We start from the raw sequence: 16,944 nt of genomic DNA on the forward strand, positions 1-16,944 counted from the left end.
GTGGCGTGCACGGGCTGTGGAGGATGAACTGGCGAGGGCTTCAAACGGAGGGCAGGATCGGCAAGAGATTGGATGGTATGAGACGGGAGATCGCGGAATCGTCTGCAGCCGTTTGACGTGCGTAAGTAGCGAATAATTTTTTTTGGACATGATTTTTCAAGGGTCTGGTCCAAGATGTGGCGAGATATGGGCATGAAAGGGTAGGAGACAATCACATGCTTCCAAGTTGACCAGAAACAGGGAAAACCAGCCTGCAAGGCAAGCAAGGCAAGCAAGGTCGCAAGGTCGCAGCGACGCAGCGACCAACGCTAGCATATCACCCCAAATTAGTGGCTGGTGGCTGATGATGGGCCTGAATCAAAAGCTGGCAGATCCCAGCCTCGTGTTTTATTAGGTGCGCTTGGTAGTTGTGCTTCTTTATTAAAACTATTATAGCACAGTTCAATCGCCAAACAAGGCGACGGCGGGGTTTGTTGGCGGGCGGCGCGGCGGGCAGCCGGGGTTTACTTGATACCTTGCCTGTTACCTGCCTACTGGGTAGGTATGCAGGCCGGCGGATCACTCGGCCTGTCAGTGACATACCTCGGGCATATTAGGAGAATTTTGCGTTGCATCACGGAGTCTTGTTCATGTTGCGCTCTGAAATTGCCTGCCAGTTTTATTCACGTCGTCTAAAGTCATGGTATGCACGATCTCTTGCCAGCATCATGTACTTGTGCAGTGGTGGCGGAATGAGGCATCGTTACCTCCAACTAGAACAACAACGACAATAATAATGAATAAATTAAACCTAAAAAATAAATGATAATAACCAAACATTGATTCAGAAAATCGGAGCATTGAGGCTTTTTTTTTATTTCCATCTACAAGAAACTCTCTTAAATATACACCACAAGATTTTGCCCATAGACTACTATCATTACCTTCAGAAGAGACACAGATCTGTCTAATCTGCCGCGGCCGAGGTTTCGCGGGCATCAGGCATTGGCATCTCTTCACCAGTCAATTGCATGTAACAGTCCAAATGTAGAGCGCTTATGTGCAGCGCAACTGCTTTGTGTCGCGATAATTTGTGTGTCATATCTCTCACAACGGCTTATGTTCTTTTCAATTGCTCACCGACACCTCTTACACGCACCATTTACATCAAGCACCAACAAACGCCGGCTGTGTGCGATATGCACCTCTGTTTGCTCAGACGTCAACAAGGTAGTAGCCATGCAAATAAAGTTGTGTGAGATATCTAAAGCAATCTATTGGTATAAATACTCTCTCATCAAAAGCAGAGCTTGCCTCTTTTCTCGTCAACACCAACAATTGCCATGCCTCCTGCTCCCGTCTTCAGCGAGGAGCTCATCAGCAAGCTCACCGTCGAGGTACCAGACCATGTTCACCGTATAGCCTCATTCGTGCCCAGAATTGGTACACAGATTGGTCTCACGGGAAAGCTGCCCGGAGAAATTCTCCTACAAGTTCTGGAGTACCTCGACTTGCAATCACTCTGCCATCTCTCCCAAACCTGCTTACTGGCCAGGCTCTTGGTCCTAGACTTTCGACCTTATAGAGAGATACTCAAGCATGCCCCGACCCTTTCATACATTCTCGCAAGGACAAAACTCCTCCAGACACACTCTGCTCAGCACATATTTCGCCAAGTTTTCCTCTTCGACAGGTGCTCATCGTGCTCCGGCTTTGGTGCATACGTTTTTCTCCTCACATGCGAACGGGTATGCAGGCCTTGCCTTGACTCCAAGCCCAATTTTCGTGCTGTCGAAACATCCCTTGCAAAGTCTATATTTCAATTAAATGACGAGCAGCTTGTTGGAGTCCCCTCGTACTACTGCTCGCGGCGGAAAATGACCTTTGTCCGCACCTGCCAAGTCGAAGAAATCGCTACGGCTGCAAATGCTCCCAGTTCGCTCTTTGTGGCCCTGGGACTAGACAAACTCTTTATTGCTCACTGTTCATACATCATCATGTCTATGGCTGTGTTCGTCCCGTTCCCGTCAGAAGCAGGGCCAGACAGTGGCCGCCACTGCCTTGGCTGCTGCAGAGACATTCAAGCCGGTTTGATCCAAGCTTACCAAGCCAATTCTGACCACTCAGCCTTCCAGAAATTTGTTTTAGAGGCTAAAATCAAGATTTACTCTAGAACTGAGTTTCTGGGCCACGTTAAGCATTGTCCGGGAGTCCGCAAATTGCTCCAGGAATGGGAATGAGAGTTATATTCGCACCCTTCATACCACCAGCATGATGGCTGGGTTTGCTCGGGAAGAAATCTATAGCCCTGAGCTTTGCTATTATAAATTTATGACTCTAGAAACATGAATCATGACATTGCTTCCATTGTACAGACCGCCCGACTTAGACAGCTAAATACAGGTATCCAGGCAGGGGTAGGTGCGTTGGTGCGCCCACTAGAACGGCAGGTCAACTGCACCCCGACTTCAGCCTTGCACGCATCTGGAAGCTTCCTGGCTTGCTTCAAAGGACTGACATAAACCTCACCAAATTAGCCGCCGCAACATCCGAATCACAATTGAGAATTCCCTGGACTGACTGCATAGACAGAATGTGCCAGGGTCACCATGAAAACGATGCAGGCAACCGCTTCTCCGCACAGCCCTCGGACAGCTTTCCCTGGCATCTCGGTGCGTATGACGCACACTGCCACCCAACGGACACTATGGCCTCGATAGACAATCTCGCCGGCATGCGTGCATCCGTATTGACAATCATGGCCACAAGATCGCAAGACCAAGATCTGGTTGCCCAGGTTGCCGCCTCGCATGGCCTCGAGGGAAACGTAGACCGCCTCGATGCTCGCGGCTCGTGTAAAGTCGTCCCGGCCTTTGGCTGGCATCCTTGGTTCTCGCACCAGCTCTACGACGACACCGTCGCGGAGCCGACATACAACACAGCCGGAGGCGTACTCCCCTCTGAAGCCAAAAGAGCGCACTACCACGCGGTGCTGCAGCCATCGCCTGGGGACGCCTTCATCGACGGCCTGCCGGACCCGGTACCTATCTCGTCCTTCATCAACACCACCAGCGCACGGCTCGAGGCGCACCCCTTGGCCCTTGTCGGGGAAATGGGCCTCGACAAAGCATTTCGTCTACCTGAGCAGTGGGCAGCGGCGGCGGCGGAAATTTTCGACGCCCGGGACGATGCCGTCACGCCTGGCGGCCGCGAGGGCCGTCGTCTCAGCCCGCATCGCGTGCGCATGCCGCACCAGCAGGCTGTCCTCGCCGCGCAGCTCGCGCTGGCTGGCCACCTCGGACGCGCGGTCAGCCTCCACGGCGTGCAGGCGCACGGCGTTCTGTACGATACGGTGTCGCGGTGCTGGGCCGGCCACGAGCTGCCGTCGCGGCGGGAGCAGAAGCTGGTCGCCCCTGGCGCCGAGGACTTTTCCAGCAGCAGTGGTGGCAGCAGCGACGAGGAGACCGATGTTCAGGGGCAAGAGTCGCTGCCACAGAAGATGAGGGCACTGCACCTGAAAAGAAATCAGGCGAAGAAGAAGCAGCAGGCTGGTAAGCCGTATCCGCCGCGCATCTGTCTGCACTCCTTCTCCGGCAGCGCCGCCACGCTGAAGCAGTGGCTGCGGCCCAACATCCCGGCCAAGGTCTACGTGTCGTTCTCCACAGCTGTCAATATGTCGACGGAAGCGAGCAGAGCCAAGATTGATGAGGTTATCAGAGCGGTGCCCGATGATCGTGTGCTTGTCGAGAGTGACCTGCCCGCAGCCGGGACGGATATGGACGGCCTGCTCGAGGCCATGTATCGGCACGTGTGCAAAGTTAAAGGTTGGGAGCTGGAAGAAGGCGTAGATAGGATACGGAGAAACTACCAAACTTTTATATTTGGTTGATGGATGGGGTTCATATGCCATGGCCAAACTCATACATGGTATATAGTTGTATATATTGATACATTCATGCATTATGACCAGTTGATGCTACACTGTATGAAACGAATGAAAAAAAGACTGTGGCAAGACAAAAGAAGAAAATGCAACGGAATAAAGTGAATGATCAAGGCTTCCTCATTTATAACGAGTGCTCCCTCTCGTCGACGCGCTCATACGCCGGCGGCGCCTCGTCGTCGTAGTCGCCGCCGGTCCTGCGCTGGGCCGCATCCACGGCCACCAGGTCGCTCACGACGGCCGCGGCGGCGCGCAGCTCGGCAAAGTCGTCGGCCACGGTGCTGGTCTCCCTCGCCGCCGCCGCCGCCTTTTCGTCCGCGGCGCGCAGGATGGCCTTTTCGTCGTCGTCGCCTTGGCGGTGCTGGCGGCCGGCCTTGCGCGGCCCCCCATCGCGCTCGTCGTGGTCGTTGTCGCCGACGAAGCCGAGCGAGATGAGCGTCTTGGGCTCGTCAAAGTAGCGGGCGTCGTCCCGGTAGATGGGAAGCTCGCTGGGGCCGCGCCGCCGGCGGAGGCGCAGGCGGCGGCCGGTGGTGAGGCGTCGGAGGAAGGCCGTGATGAGAAAGACGGCGGAGCCAAAGATGATGGCGGACTCGGCGACGAGCAATAGCATGCGGGTGCGGGTCTGTGGTTGTTTTTTCTTGGTTAGTCGCGAGAAGATCTTCTTTTCTCATCTCCAGGGATTCTCGGCGCGTGTTGCCAACATCGAAATGAAGGAAAGGGGGGAGGGGTTTCTCGAAAAAGAGGACAGAAACTTACAGATTCGTACTGTGCCGCCATCATCTCCTCCTCATAGGAGATGTACTCGCTCTCCCAGCTACCGTCGTCGTCATCCAGCCACTCTAGATCGTCGGCGTATCCCATACCGGCGACATCATCCTCTTCCTCTTCCCACAACGGTTCCCGGGGCGCACAGCCAAAGGCGGCGCGCCAGCCGCTCGCGCTCTCGCAGACCTCCTCGTGGCTGTGGCGGAAGCGGTACGCCAGCGCCTTGAACGCGCAGCGCACGTCGCGGCACTCGGCGAGCGGCGTGGGGACGGGCTCGCGCGCGAGCTGGGCGCGCAGCTTGCGGTCCAGCCGGTCCATGACGGCGGCCTCTTGGTCGCGGATGCGCGCCGCCAGCTCGCGGGCCTGGGTGCGGAGCTCCCTGAGGCGCGACACCTCGTCCTTGAAGCTGCCGCTGGTGAGCGAGGCGATGCCGCCGTCATCACCGCCGACGTCCGAGTGCTCCTCGCCGCTGTCGGCCAGGGACTCGGTGACGGTGGTGTGCAGGTGCAGGTACCGCACGGTGGCGGCGTCGTCGACGCTGGCAATCTGCACGGGGGTGGTCTGGTAAAAGTTGGCGGTAAAGGACGCGGGCCCGGCGACCGAGCTGCCGTTGACGGTGTGCACATGGACGGTGAGGGCCTGCTTAAGTGATGACTGGCAGGCAAAGGTCCAGTTGGATGTGATGGTGATGCCCTCGTCGAGGGTCAGGCTCCCCTGGCCGAAGCCGTGCGCGTCCTGCGCCAGGCGCTGGCCGTTGACGCTGAACTGGGCCGGCGAGCAGGGCTCTTCGGCTTCGACAAGATCAAGACGAAGGGGCTGGCAGAGACGGTGTTAGTTTGGTCCAAGACGAAAACACCCGAGCGAGCGAGCGTTGTCGGGTTTCTTTGACTCACGACAACTTGTGTCTCGGCGCCGTCCACCGCAACGTCCAAGGTGATGTATGCAGTAGGGATAGTTTCTACCCATGATTAGGAACATGTTTGATGGCTTGGGGTTTTTTTTCCCGCCTCTTGCTTGGGTTTTATTTCCGAGCCGGAAGATGCACCTACCAGTCGCAGACACCCTACGGACGGGTGCAGGCATGGACTCGCCCACGACGGACTGCACGAGCAGCAAAGCTGCTGCCTGGGTAAAGGCCCGCATTTTCCGATTTGATTTAAAGGGGCGCTCTAGAAAACGAAAAGAAAGAAAACTCGTCGACGAAGACTCGCAGGATATTCGCTGCGTTGAACGGAGTTAGTCGCCGGCAGGAACACGTTGACTCCAGGCAGCTGCCAAATAACCGCCCCCCCGGTGCCACCGACGGATGGGCTGTGATGATCGTAATAGGTAAGCAACAAGGAGGAAGGGGGTCGGGTGCGAAAGCCGAGCTTGATAGTTCAACAACCCGAAAGAACAAACATGCAGATAAGCGGTTGATTTGGGAAAAGGAAGAAAGAAAAAAAAGAAATATAACACAGTGCCTGCCACTTGTCTGGTACAAGGGGAGTATTGTAAAAAGAGCTGGGGGGAACAGAGAGAGTGGACGAGACGGCACCTATACGGCAAAGCAAGTCAGCACCATACACACAGCCCGCGCGGCGCGGGCGACCACGTTGCAGGGCGGGAGGGCCCAGATCCATCAAGCCGTACTCAAAAGCGGTCTCTCGCTCTCGCCCTCTCACTTACACATTGGCCCTTTTGACCAGTTAGGGTCTGGTCTGGAACTGGCTGGGGCGGGCAGCGACAAGGCTGTGCCGGGGCCGAAACCACATCGGCCTATTGAGTTGCCGCTTCAGTCCCGCGAAGGCCTGCACTGGCAGGGGTTTGCTTATAGGGCGCCGCAGCGCATGAGCTACAAAAATTTGCCGTTGAGTAATGTACACTTGCCCCTCGTCGTCGCTTCAATCTACTTGGCCATGAGCTGCTCAATCCGAGGCAGTCGCTTGTGGTCATTATTCATTTATCAAAGCAAGAGAAGAAGAATAGACGGAAAAGAAAGACGAGAAGGGGGAAGAGAGAGGGGTGGAGGAGATGCAGCCATTGAATGAAGCTCGATCGGCCTCCCACTCCTCCTTGGAAGCCATCGCCATTGTGTAGCTCGGCCAACTGGGAAAGAAGGAAGCAAAGCTGTGGCGGTGGGCGATGAGCAGAAACGAGCCCGATAGCACGTAAATTCACTAGTTCGATTTACAACTAAAAAAAAGCCCACTCTAGGTGTTATAACTGTGCAGAGGCTGACGCAAGTCTCTGTGCCCAATACGGATTGGGATCGTCCCACTCTCGCTCAGCCTACCAGAAGGAGACGTATCAGACAAGGGGAGGGGGAGGAGGAAGAGGAGGAAGAGGAGGAAGAGGAGGAAGAGGAGGAAGAGGAGGAAGAGGAGACAAGTACCAGGGGCGATCTCGCTCTCTTTTTTTTTCCGTCTATCTTGTGCTTGAAGTCATGATGGCCTGATGGCCGGGGCAGTCAACAAGCGAGAAAACCACAGACCTCGAGTGGACGGCGTTCCTCGGGTGCCGGGAACGCGCCTCGTAAGGCGGCGCAGCAACAGCAGGAAGCAACAAGAGAAATTATTCCCACTCCGGCCCCTCCGCCGCTTGTACCAGTAAGTTGTTACGGCCAAAGCAGAACAAGCAAAATGGGGGGTCCCGCCGAGTTCCTACACACCCCTGTCAGCTGCGTTTTGTCATGATTCTCGTTTCCTCTTTTTTTTTTCCCCTTTCCCTTTCGTATTCGTCCGGCCGCCCCCCCTCCTCCCCCCAAGAGAAATAAAAAAGCTTGTCTTGCATCCCTGTCGCCGATTTTCGAGCTGCACTGCAGACAGAAGTGGAGGGTAAAGGCAAGTTATGTACTGGTGCTGTTAGATCGCCCAGGGTTTTTTCAACATACGCGTGGCCATTCTCTTGGCATTGATTATCGCCATGATCTCCCCCCTCCCCTCCACCCCTTTTGCCCCCGTCCCCTTTCAATTTTCATCTTCTTGGCTGTCCGTCATGTCAGGCTGCTCGGTTCGGAAGCGAACCGACATGTGCCAAGAACTGGCGAGGCCCTCATTCGAAATGAGCATAACAAGATTGGAGGGAATGAAAGAAGGAATGAATGAATGAACGAAGAAAAGAATTTTTTTTTTTGAAGAATTCAATAAAAGCTGCCGCGCCGTCCCTCGCTTCCTCCCGGGCGTTTCGAGATTTAACTGCGGCTACCTCGTTTCTATACCCCCCACGGCCACTATCAGTAGACACACTTGGTTGCTGGTGCTGGCTAGGCTGGCTTCGGCTTATTGACAGAGTTGAATATTCCCGCGATAACCGTTTTGGCCTTGTGAATTATAGGGCCCTGACTTGGCTCCGCGTAGCATACGCCGCACCTGGTAGTTAGTTATTGCAATCCCACCCCCTTGCTTCCGCTGGAAATCCCGCAAGCGGCGCCGGCCCCCCGGTCGACCTCGTACCGGCGTACGTACGTGGTAATATATTTCGGATGTGGTCAAAGCCGCTAGCGAAACAATCATCGTGCTTGGGACGTGAGCTCCCCCCCCCTCCAGCATCATTCATGTTACACCCGCTCTCCATACATCGTACTGGTACGTCACCGGGAGCTTTTGTCGTGTGTCGTGTGCTTTGCTTCTTAAATTAGATGCGACAAGAGCATCCAGCATCCCCGCACAAGAAGCTCGTTCCTTCTCTTCTTTTCGAGGACACGGTGTGCCGTACTCACGTATGGTGTTATGTGTGAACCAGCCGGTTTCACTCCCCCATCGTTAGCTCACACATGCCCAATTTCGCTTCAGAAACAAGCCTCGGCGGCCTCTTCACCACGCCAAAACCCCCCCTTTCTTGGTCATCGGTGATTCCATTGTCGCCTTGACTGGTTTGGATGGCTGTAGCCGTGCGCAGGAGGCGCTTCGATGATTGAGGCGTTGGATATGTGTAAATTATTGATAGTATCCGACAGGACAACTCGGTGGCGGATTAAGCTCCCTTACAGCCTCTGAGATTACCTCTTCTGCCGGCTCTAACTGGAAAGAGCCCGGCGGGGTTCGAGGCGCTCAGCTGAAGACTTCCTACTCAGTACTGCCAATAATGAAGACGGAGTCGAAAGGCAAAAAAAAAAAAAAAAAAAAGGCCTAGCTGCATGGCCGGGGTACGCCGTTGTGGCCAGAACTATCGTGCCTATATCGTTTTTTTGGTGTTGCATGCAGCGCCTCCGGCCGTTCTAGACTCTTAGAAAGACAGGCCCAGGTTTACATGCCCACCCACGTGTTCCTTTTTCTTGCCGTTGAACGCGTGATGGTTGGCGAGCCAAATTCCGTGTCTATGGGGGGAAAAGGCATTAAGATAAGACTCTTCCCATAAGAGGAAATAATATTCCGATAAAAAAAATGCTTCCATTTCAAGTGAGGAAAGTAATATTGGCCAGAATATGCGGTTGCCCAATGGCTTACACGAAATGGCAGGCTGCAAAAGCGTCGGCTACACCCAGCCCGCCAACAAACCACCCACCAAGTAGAGCGCCAACGCTGAAAGATGCAGAAATCGTGATGCAAAACCAGAAACATCGCAAGGTTATGAACAAAAACAAATTTATAACACAATAATCATGTAATTCAAACGTTGGGGTTTGTACAAAGTACAGGCGTTTACTCAAGCGTCAAGTAGCTGCTGAGAACCTCTATGCGGGTGTGAGCCACTTCAGAGTCCTCAATCATGAGCTGCAGGATCTCAATCATGCGAGCTGAGATATTGTTAGTACGCGTTTTGACTCTGAATGTATGACGTGATACATACTGATGTCGGCTCTGGCTCGTACAAAGAGCGGGTCCCTTGCGAGTGTCTCTTTGCCGCCCGGTTCACGGAGCGCCTCACGTAGCACATTGCCAATGCATACAGCTTCGAGGAAGGCCCTGTGGTTGAAGACCCACCAGACACGAGCTTCAGCTTCGAGGAGTGAAAAGAGCATGAAGAATGCGCTGATGGCGTCGTGCGCTGCTTCAAGTGTGCCGCGGATGTTGACCGGGACATCGGGACTCTCGGATGCATGCACCAGCATGAGGTTATGGAAGTAGTTGCTGGTGAGGAAGAGCGTTTGGCGCACAACGCGCTTGTTCGTCTGCGCCATAGCCGTCAGGCTGTCAGCGTCCCAAGATCGGAATACGTCGGGAAAGGAACGGTACACGGCACGAAAGTCGGCAACCAATTTGGACTTGTGGCGGCCAGTGCTGCAAATCGGGAGGTCGAGAGAGCGTGGTGAGCAAATTGTTTCCTGAACAAGATTCGCCAACGTCCACGAGCCCCTAATGTAGGCAGTATCGGTTGGATCGCTGCTCGCGATAGAGCTACCATGGTCGTTCAGATCGTCCACTGATACATCCGTGTGTGTGGCCGAAGGCGGCAGGGAAAGGAGCACAGTTAAGAAGGTATCTTGAAGCAACACGGCTTGCCATACTTTGCGCCGTTGCTGTTTTTCGAAAGGGCTTGCATCAGGCGTAACTAGCGAAATTGATTAGAGATAGCACGGCTACAACTGAAGAAGAACTGTTGCGTCTTACCGATGTTAGGGTCGCGGTGCAGCCCCATGGCGTAAGCTTGGCGGATGAGAATGCCGGCAAAAGCCCAACCATCAGATGCATGGTTGTCATTGATGAGAAAATACGTCATCAGGACCATGGCCTGGATAGAGCGCAGGGACGCAATGCTGAGATATGAGGACATGCGCAACGCCTGATTGCTGGCCGAGGCGTAAAATTCGGCCTGCTGTTTGCGCTCTTTGGGAGTGGTCGAGGTGACGAACTGCGTTCCTAGTGCAATCATGACGAAGATCTGCGCAATATATGCGGCATCCATGTCCTGTTTTTGCTGCTCACTCATGCGCCAGAATTCCTCGTAGTCGGCGTAGAACGTAAGGCGATGAATCATTGGATACACGGGATCGACACATTCGAAATACCGGTTGATGAGGAGGTCGGCTTGCTGCTTTTCGGGAAGCACCGAAATCACCTCCTTAAGACCACCTTCGCAAGTCCAGTAATTGGCGAATGGGTGTTCGGAACCAATGCCGAAAACATTGCTAGAGGATGACTTGGAATAAGGGACGTTCGACATGAGTCCTGTGGAGAGAGCCAGAGCGCCGCGCGAAGTGCTGTCGCCAGTGGCGGCGTATCGGTCTGCAATATTAGGAATATTGGTTCTGCCCTCGGCACCCGGCTTCTTTTTGGGTGCCTTGGTCATGCGCCGGCCAGTAGAAGCGGATCGAGTAGTCTCTCTGCGTCTGAGTTAGAAACAATCGCCAGATGATTTGCGAAGATATCAGGCGTACTCTAGCAAGTTGGCAACATGTGCATATCTGCATTCAGTTTGTCTCTTGATGCCTACGGTGTGGGTTAGCACTTGTTGCAAAGGCAAGCGTGTCTTTTCGTGTGCCACCTACAAGCTAGGCAGTGAGGACGACCACGGTCACACTGGTAACATGATTAGCTCTTGATTGAATCAAGAATTGGCCGTCGGAGAACATACTTTGGTCTTTCGTTCAACGCATTCGTGACACGAAAGTGTAGGCTTGTTGCGCTTCTGTTTCTTCTTGGGAGGACCATCGCCGGTGAAGTTTTCAGTCTCGTCATGAAACTCTCTTCTGTCATCATGATAGTCTCTCCTCTCGTCGGAGTAGTCTCGCATGTCGTGCGGGGACTGCATTGGAGGCGGCGCATGGCCATGGTAGGATGCCGCGTGGTGATGCAGCGAAGAATGGTGACGAGTGGGTGGTGACGCTGTGGATTGGGTCTGATTACCGCTGCTGAGCCTGTCATGGCCAGGACTGCGCATAATCGGCGCAGGTGGCGGGGGAGGAGGAGGGTGCTGGGTGCGCGCACGATGATCCGCGGAGCCGAGGAAGGATAGCGGTGCCAGACGACCTGCCTGCTGCGCAATGGCAATGGGCGGTGGCAGATGACGCGGGGGAGCATTCATTGCGGGCGTGCGAAGATGTGGTAAAGCTGTGCGACGGGAAGTTGAATAAAAGGGCACTGAACCCAGTTGCACGGTCGCGAGACAGTCCACCTATTGGGGGCCGAAGATGGATGAGAGTCGAGCTGCCTGTGAAGCTGGGTTGAAAGGTTCGCCAGATGAGGCGGGTGTTGGAGGGCAATTCGGCCAAGGCACCGATGATCAAGGAGATATCAGGAACGGCGCAGACAATGGCCGAAAGGCACGGCTGGACGTGCAGAGCGTCGCAGCAGACGAGGGATCTGTGGGTGGTGACCGCGTGTGAAGCCGTTGAGGATGCTGGAGCCGTTTGCTATCTCGCCACGTCTGTGCCGCCACCCCGGCTGCTGTATATTTGGGGGCCGCGAGACGAAGACGGGTAGGAAAATATTATGAAGCAGAGGAAGGGCTGACGGAGAAGGAGAAAAGGAAATAGGAGTCAGCGCCGAGGAAAAAAAAAACAAGCCGGGAATAAAAAGGGCTTGGAAGGTAACGCGCGATGGGCAGAAACGGGCGAGTAATATTAGCATCGAGAGGAGCTGGAAATAAATAAGATGGGTGACGAGGCGGGTGGGAATAAGCAGAGAGACGTAAGGTGTGGGAAGAGGAAGGGGGGGGGCGTGGAGGGTTGGCAGAAGGGTCCTTTAGTGGCCTAGCGGGTGGCGTACAGTGGATTTTTTGGAGGCTGAGGCGCTGGAACGAGGCCCGGTAATGGGCTGCTGCAACTGTAAATTGGGGTGTGATGGCTTGCAGGCAGTGCTCCGTGCTCCGGGGCTGGCTTGGAGGTTGCAGGTAGAAATGAACTCGGCTTGTCGGGGGGGGGGGGGGGGGGGGGGGGGGGGGGGGGCAAGGTTGTTGTCTGGTCTACACCGATCTAGGAAGAGTGAAAGGGAAATACGGACAGGCATACTGGGTGATATTTTGTTGATGTGGAAAGGAGAAATAAAATCGTTGAAGAAGAAAATAAAGTTAAAAAAAGAAAGGAAAGGTACTTGCTTTACTTGCCTACTGGTAGGTACTCATCCTAATCCGTAACTACCTACCTCACCTACTTAGGAACCTACCTATTAGTAAGTAGCTACCTTCACCTAGGTAGGTCGCTCTGCACTGGAACAGATTGCATATACACTGAATACCTACTACTTGGCACAGACTTACTGTTGGTGTCCATCGTATGGGGTACTGCGGTTGGGTGTCTCGGTACCTGCTCTCTGGAAACAAATCATCACGGTTTGATGGGTTAGAGGTCCCTGCAGTGCTGGCACCCCCCTGCTGGACACGACGATGGAACCCCAAGAGGGAGCCCAAAAAAAGCTTGGCAATGTTCTTGTCTTGTTTGGCGGCCACCTAGCCGCTTGATAGGCTGGAGGATGCCGTTCCATGCAGGCCAGTTGCAGGCAGATTGCATCCAAAAGCCAGGCTAGACAAGGGTCTGGGAAATGGCGCGAGGCCTTTTTTGTCGTCCTGTCCGTGCCTAGCGTTGCTCGCATCTGATGACGCCTTGGTGCCGGAGCTGTCGACGGGGCTAGGCCTGCCTGGTACTGAGTACTGGTAGCCTGGGCTGGGTCGTCTTGGGCGGGGCATGTCTGGCAGGTAGGTAATATCTGTAGACTGCACCTCTCTCTTGTCGCGCTAACAAAAGACGCCTTGGTATTTTAGCTCGATGATATTAGGTACTGGATATTCAACGCAGGTGTTTAAAAGCCTCTTCATCATGATGAGAGTATGAAATATGCTCGGTAGTACCTACTTCCCCATCACACGTCGCTTCTAATGCCTGGACATGCCTAGGTAGGTGCCCAGACCCTACCTTATCAGCCGTTCATCCATCCATCCATCCATCCATCCACCCACCTAGGTATGCACCAGGCAGGTAAAGAAGCCCCATTCTCCCCCAGCTCCTAGCCCTCAACTACCGCCCACTCCACAGCCTCCACAGCCCATGCCGCCCTCGCCAGCGGCTGCTTTTTTTTTTCCCCTCTCCCTCTCGTTTGCATACACCATCAATCGGCCCTTTCATCTCTCACTTCATCTCATCGACCTTCAACGATCCCAGTCCCATCCAACTTATGCCTGTTCGTTATCGTCTCCTCTTTCGATCCCGCTTTACTCCTTTTCTCGTGCCTTTCTCACCCTCCTTACCCCCGGCATCACTTACCCGTCGCCACGACTCGCCTCAGCTGCTTTGGGTTAAGATGGGCAACGATAATAAACACGGTCTAGAACCTCAGCCCAAAAAAAAAAGTCCAATACTTGGAACCGTTTCGCCAGCCCCCTGCGCCTCCGTCGGTCATGTACCGCATCGTCCCGACTTGTAATCTGTGCTCCATACAGATTACAGCACAATGACAGACACGGACATGGCGATGCTCGTCGCCGCCCACTCCAGATGGACTCTCGCGATCCGTCCACGCTCACCCACCCCGTCTCTTCTTCCACAGCCCAGCCCGTCCGCCTCGTAGCAGTCATAACGGCGCCCACCCATAATTTGGTCATCCCGCGATAGCCGAGACCAGGCGTTGCGACACCACTTATTACTATTTTCTTGCGTCACATTTCAGCTGACCCAGGCACGCCGTAAAGCAGTTCTGCACCCCTCTGTCGCATCGTCCATGCGACCTTCAACAACCCATTCGTTTACTACAGTCTACCTTGACCTATTCAGCACCGCACCACACAAATGGGACGTCTTTCATTACTCTCTCTCTCTCTCGCATGTCGATCCATCGCTTCCCAGGCTTCCCAGGTTGCCAGGTTGCCAAGATACCAGGCTATCCCTCCCTCCCTCCTCGTCAGCCAGATGCTCCCCAAGTTTGCCACATTTTATAACTCTGAATCCCGCCCGCCCACACGCGGAACCTCCCCGATCCGTGCCCTGCCCTATCAAATTGCTCGCGACAACCGACTCGTGCCCAGGTCTGTACCCTGTAGTCGGTACAGCTCCGACACGTACCCGGCCTAGGCCCGCAAGCCTGGCATAATAATTCTTGACAGGCGACCGAAGCCAGCCTAGAAAGGAAAAAAAAAATTAACTATGTGTTGGGTGGAAGCGTCATGTACTGGTAGCCTGTCACTGTGCGTAGTTGGCCTGGCCAAAGAATACCTTCGTAGTTGCACGCGATGCATTCTCCATGACGCCATCACCCAAGCTCCGCCATCTCTCCTCTTTCGCTGCTGCTCCAGTGTGCCCATGCATTTCGTATTTCGACTCACAGCGTTCGCTCATCACCATTTCACTCATGCCAACCCCTGCGCGACGCACCCAACAGATTGTGCGCCATCTCACAGCCTCTAGAATGAGCCGATTACCCGTTCCGCTCGCGCCATGGCGCGCCGCGCTCGTCTCTCACCTAGAAGCTATGGACTCTCCTACGTTTGTCCTCAGCTCACTTCATCACGAACTCGACGACGCCGCCACGGCCTCGACGGCGCAATGGAAAGGAGAGACAGCTGCCTATTCTCCGAGAGCCCGCACTGTTGTGTACCGTGGCATGTGGGCAGGCCTAACCTCAAATCCGCGCAACCCTGCCCCGCGAAACCCTAATACCTACCAGACAGATCTACTGACCATCACCACGGACGTGCGCATGGAGAAGGTGTCGGAAATGTTCACTGGGCCTCGCGCATTCGCCAGCCCGCCCGAAACACTGGCATCTTGCGCCGGAGGACCCGTCGAGGGTGTCATCTGGGCAGCGCATGCAACAACTCAGTGGCGCATCCGCGGCCGCGTGTACATGGTTGGACCGGATATCAACTCAGACGCTGCGCAGCCTGTGCGACAGGCTCTGGAGCCGTACATGCGTCGGCAACATGCCGGAAATATACAGGCAGGTGCCGAGGCAAATACATGGGAATGGGCCAGGGAACTCACAGCGCATTTTGGCAATCTCAGTCCCGTCATGCGAGGAAGCTTTCGCAACCCGCCGCCCGGCACCCCCATCTCGCAGCCGCCAGGTCCTGGGCTCGGCCTTGGTCAGAAGGTGGAGAATTTGCACGACGAGGTTGCGCGGAGAAATTTTAGGGTTCTCGTAATCGTCCCCGAGCAAGTAGACCAGGTTGACCTATCCGACCCGGACCGTGGCAGGCGGTGGAGGTATGACCTGGTCACCACCGGGAACGAGGCAACCTGGACGATAACAGAGCTCTGGCCGTAGACGATAGAACCACGTCGCACCATTACGTACACGTATCGGCATTTGGACATGCCATTGAGTCGGTCGTGTAACCCTGGCTATACAATATTGTATATAGCGAGCAGCTAGAACTGAAAATGTACGGCTATCTGACATCCAGCTCGACCTAGCCTTATTGAACCAAGCCACCAGCTCCGGGCGCGCCAAGAACATTGCTTGCATGCCCTCGTGGCGTCTGATGAGTGACTTGGCACACCTGTGCAAGCCACAAAGCTGGACATGAGCGGACGATTTGGCTAGAACCCGGCCTTGCATATCCGCGTTCAGAAGGTGCATCCAAAGCGTTGCAACCGGAGCCTAATCTCCATAGCCCACCATTGCAGCCATGCAGAGGATCATTCTGCCTGGCCCATGTCAGGTTACACATCGATCCGGAGCGTGCAAGGATTGCGCTCCAATTGTTTCAACAGTCGCCGAGTAATGCCGGCTCGTAATTCAATCCTTTGAGAGGGATATATTACGTACACTTAGCTGAGATAACGGCCGGGTATCAACATTAGCATACGAGCCGGAGAAACGGTAAAGTATACTCAGTAGTTGTCTAGGTAGCTGCGATGATGGTGGTCTACCAACCCGGACATCCCGTCCCGTGTTATATATTAGTTATACCGCAACGATATTAATTTTGGAGTCAGCCCTGATAGCTGTGACGATGCCCAGGCCGCATGATCAGCGACTAACCAAATAATCAGCTCAGGCGACGGAGGGAGGTGGAGGCTCATGCGCAACGGCCAGCTTCAACAAAATGCATGTACATACATTTGATCTTTAATCAAATTGGAAATGGGCGCACCTCTCGGCACAGCCGAGTCGGAAGACGGGGCTCAGCTCAACTCGGTCATTAGTTGCGGTTTGATATTAACAAGTTGACGCCTCGCCCCGTTGAAGAAGCTTTTCCCTCATCCCTTATTCACCGGGGCAGAACTATTACGAGATACCGGCGTGGAGAATTTTTAAGATGAAGAAGATAGAGAACATTATGGCGTGAGGCGACATGCCAAACACGAGGAGAAAGGGAACCCCTTGGCTTGGCGATCGCCACCGTTGCCTTTTACTACTGAGATCTGTCGTGGCAGGATGCCATTTCCTGGTGCCCTAACAAGT

At 54.5% G+C, this 16,944-nt stretch overlaps 4 protein-coding genes across 4 annotated transcripts; 2 read left to right on the forward strand and 2 right to left on the reverse strand.

Annotated features, from left to right (window-relative positions):
- Nucleotides 1–1,322: 1,322 nt before the first annotated feature.
- On the forward strand, nucleotides 1,323–3,868 carry V2A60_003060 (TatD family; the record flags this gene model as incomplete). The annotated part of the gene is made up of 2 exons (XM_083254403.1): nucleotides 1,323–1,480; nucleotides 2,572–3,868. 2 exons carry the CDS (start codon nucleotides 1,323–1,325, stop codon nucleotides 3,866–3,868), a joined length of 1,455 nt encoding a protein of 484 aa, XP_083110529.1.
- A 178-nt stretch (nucleotides 3,869–4,046) lies between these two features.
- V2A60_003061 (uncharacterized protein) lies at nucleotides 4,047–5,830 on the reverse strand (the record flags this gene model as incomplete). The annotated part of the gene is made up of 4 exons (XM_083254404.1): nucleotides 4,047–4,544; nucleotides 4,679–5,503; nucleotides 5,581–5,645; nucleotides 5,737–5,830. 4 exons carry the CDS (start codon nucleotides 5,828–5,830, stop codon nucleotides 4,047–4,049), a joined length of 1,482 nt encoding a protein of 493 aa, XP_083110530.1.
- Nucleotides 5,831–9,309: 3,479 nt separating this feature from the next.
- On the reverse strand, nucleotides 9,310–11,632 carry V2A60_003062 (Zn(II)2Cys6 transcription factor; the record flags this gene model as incomplete). Its single annotated transcript, XM_083254405.1, has 6 exons — nucleotides 9,310–9,404; nucleotides 9,458–10,159; nucleotides 10,219–10,931; nucleotides 10,986–11,037; nucleotides 11,097–11,127; nucleotides 11,183–11,632. The coding sequence occupies 6 exons, from the start codon at nucleotides 11,630–11,632 to the stop codon at nucleotides 9,310–9,312; spliced, it is 2,043 nt and encodes a 680-aa protein (XP_083110531.1).
- Nucleotides 11,633–14,943: 3,311 nt separating this feature from the next.
- On the forward strand, nucleotides 14,944–15,801 carry V2A60_003063 (uncharacterized protein; the record flags this gene model as incomplete). Its single annotated transcript, XM_083254406.1, has 1 exon — nucleotides 14,944–15,801. The coding sequence occupies one exon, from the start codon at nucleotides 14,944–14,946 to the stop codon at nucleotides 15,799–15,801; it is 858 nt and encodes a 285-aa protein (XP_083110532.1).
- Nucleotides 15,802–16,944: the final 1,143 nt, after the last annotated feature.

The sequence above is a fragment of the Cordyceps javanica genome, chromosome 2 (assembly GCF_051103115.1).
Source record: "Cordyceps javanica chromosome 2, complete sequence".
Classification (NCBI taxonomy): Eukaryota; Fungi; Ascomycota; class Sordariomycetes; order Hypocreales; family Cordycipitaceae; genus Cordyceps; species Cordyceps javanica.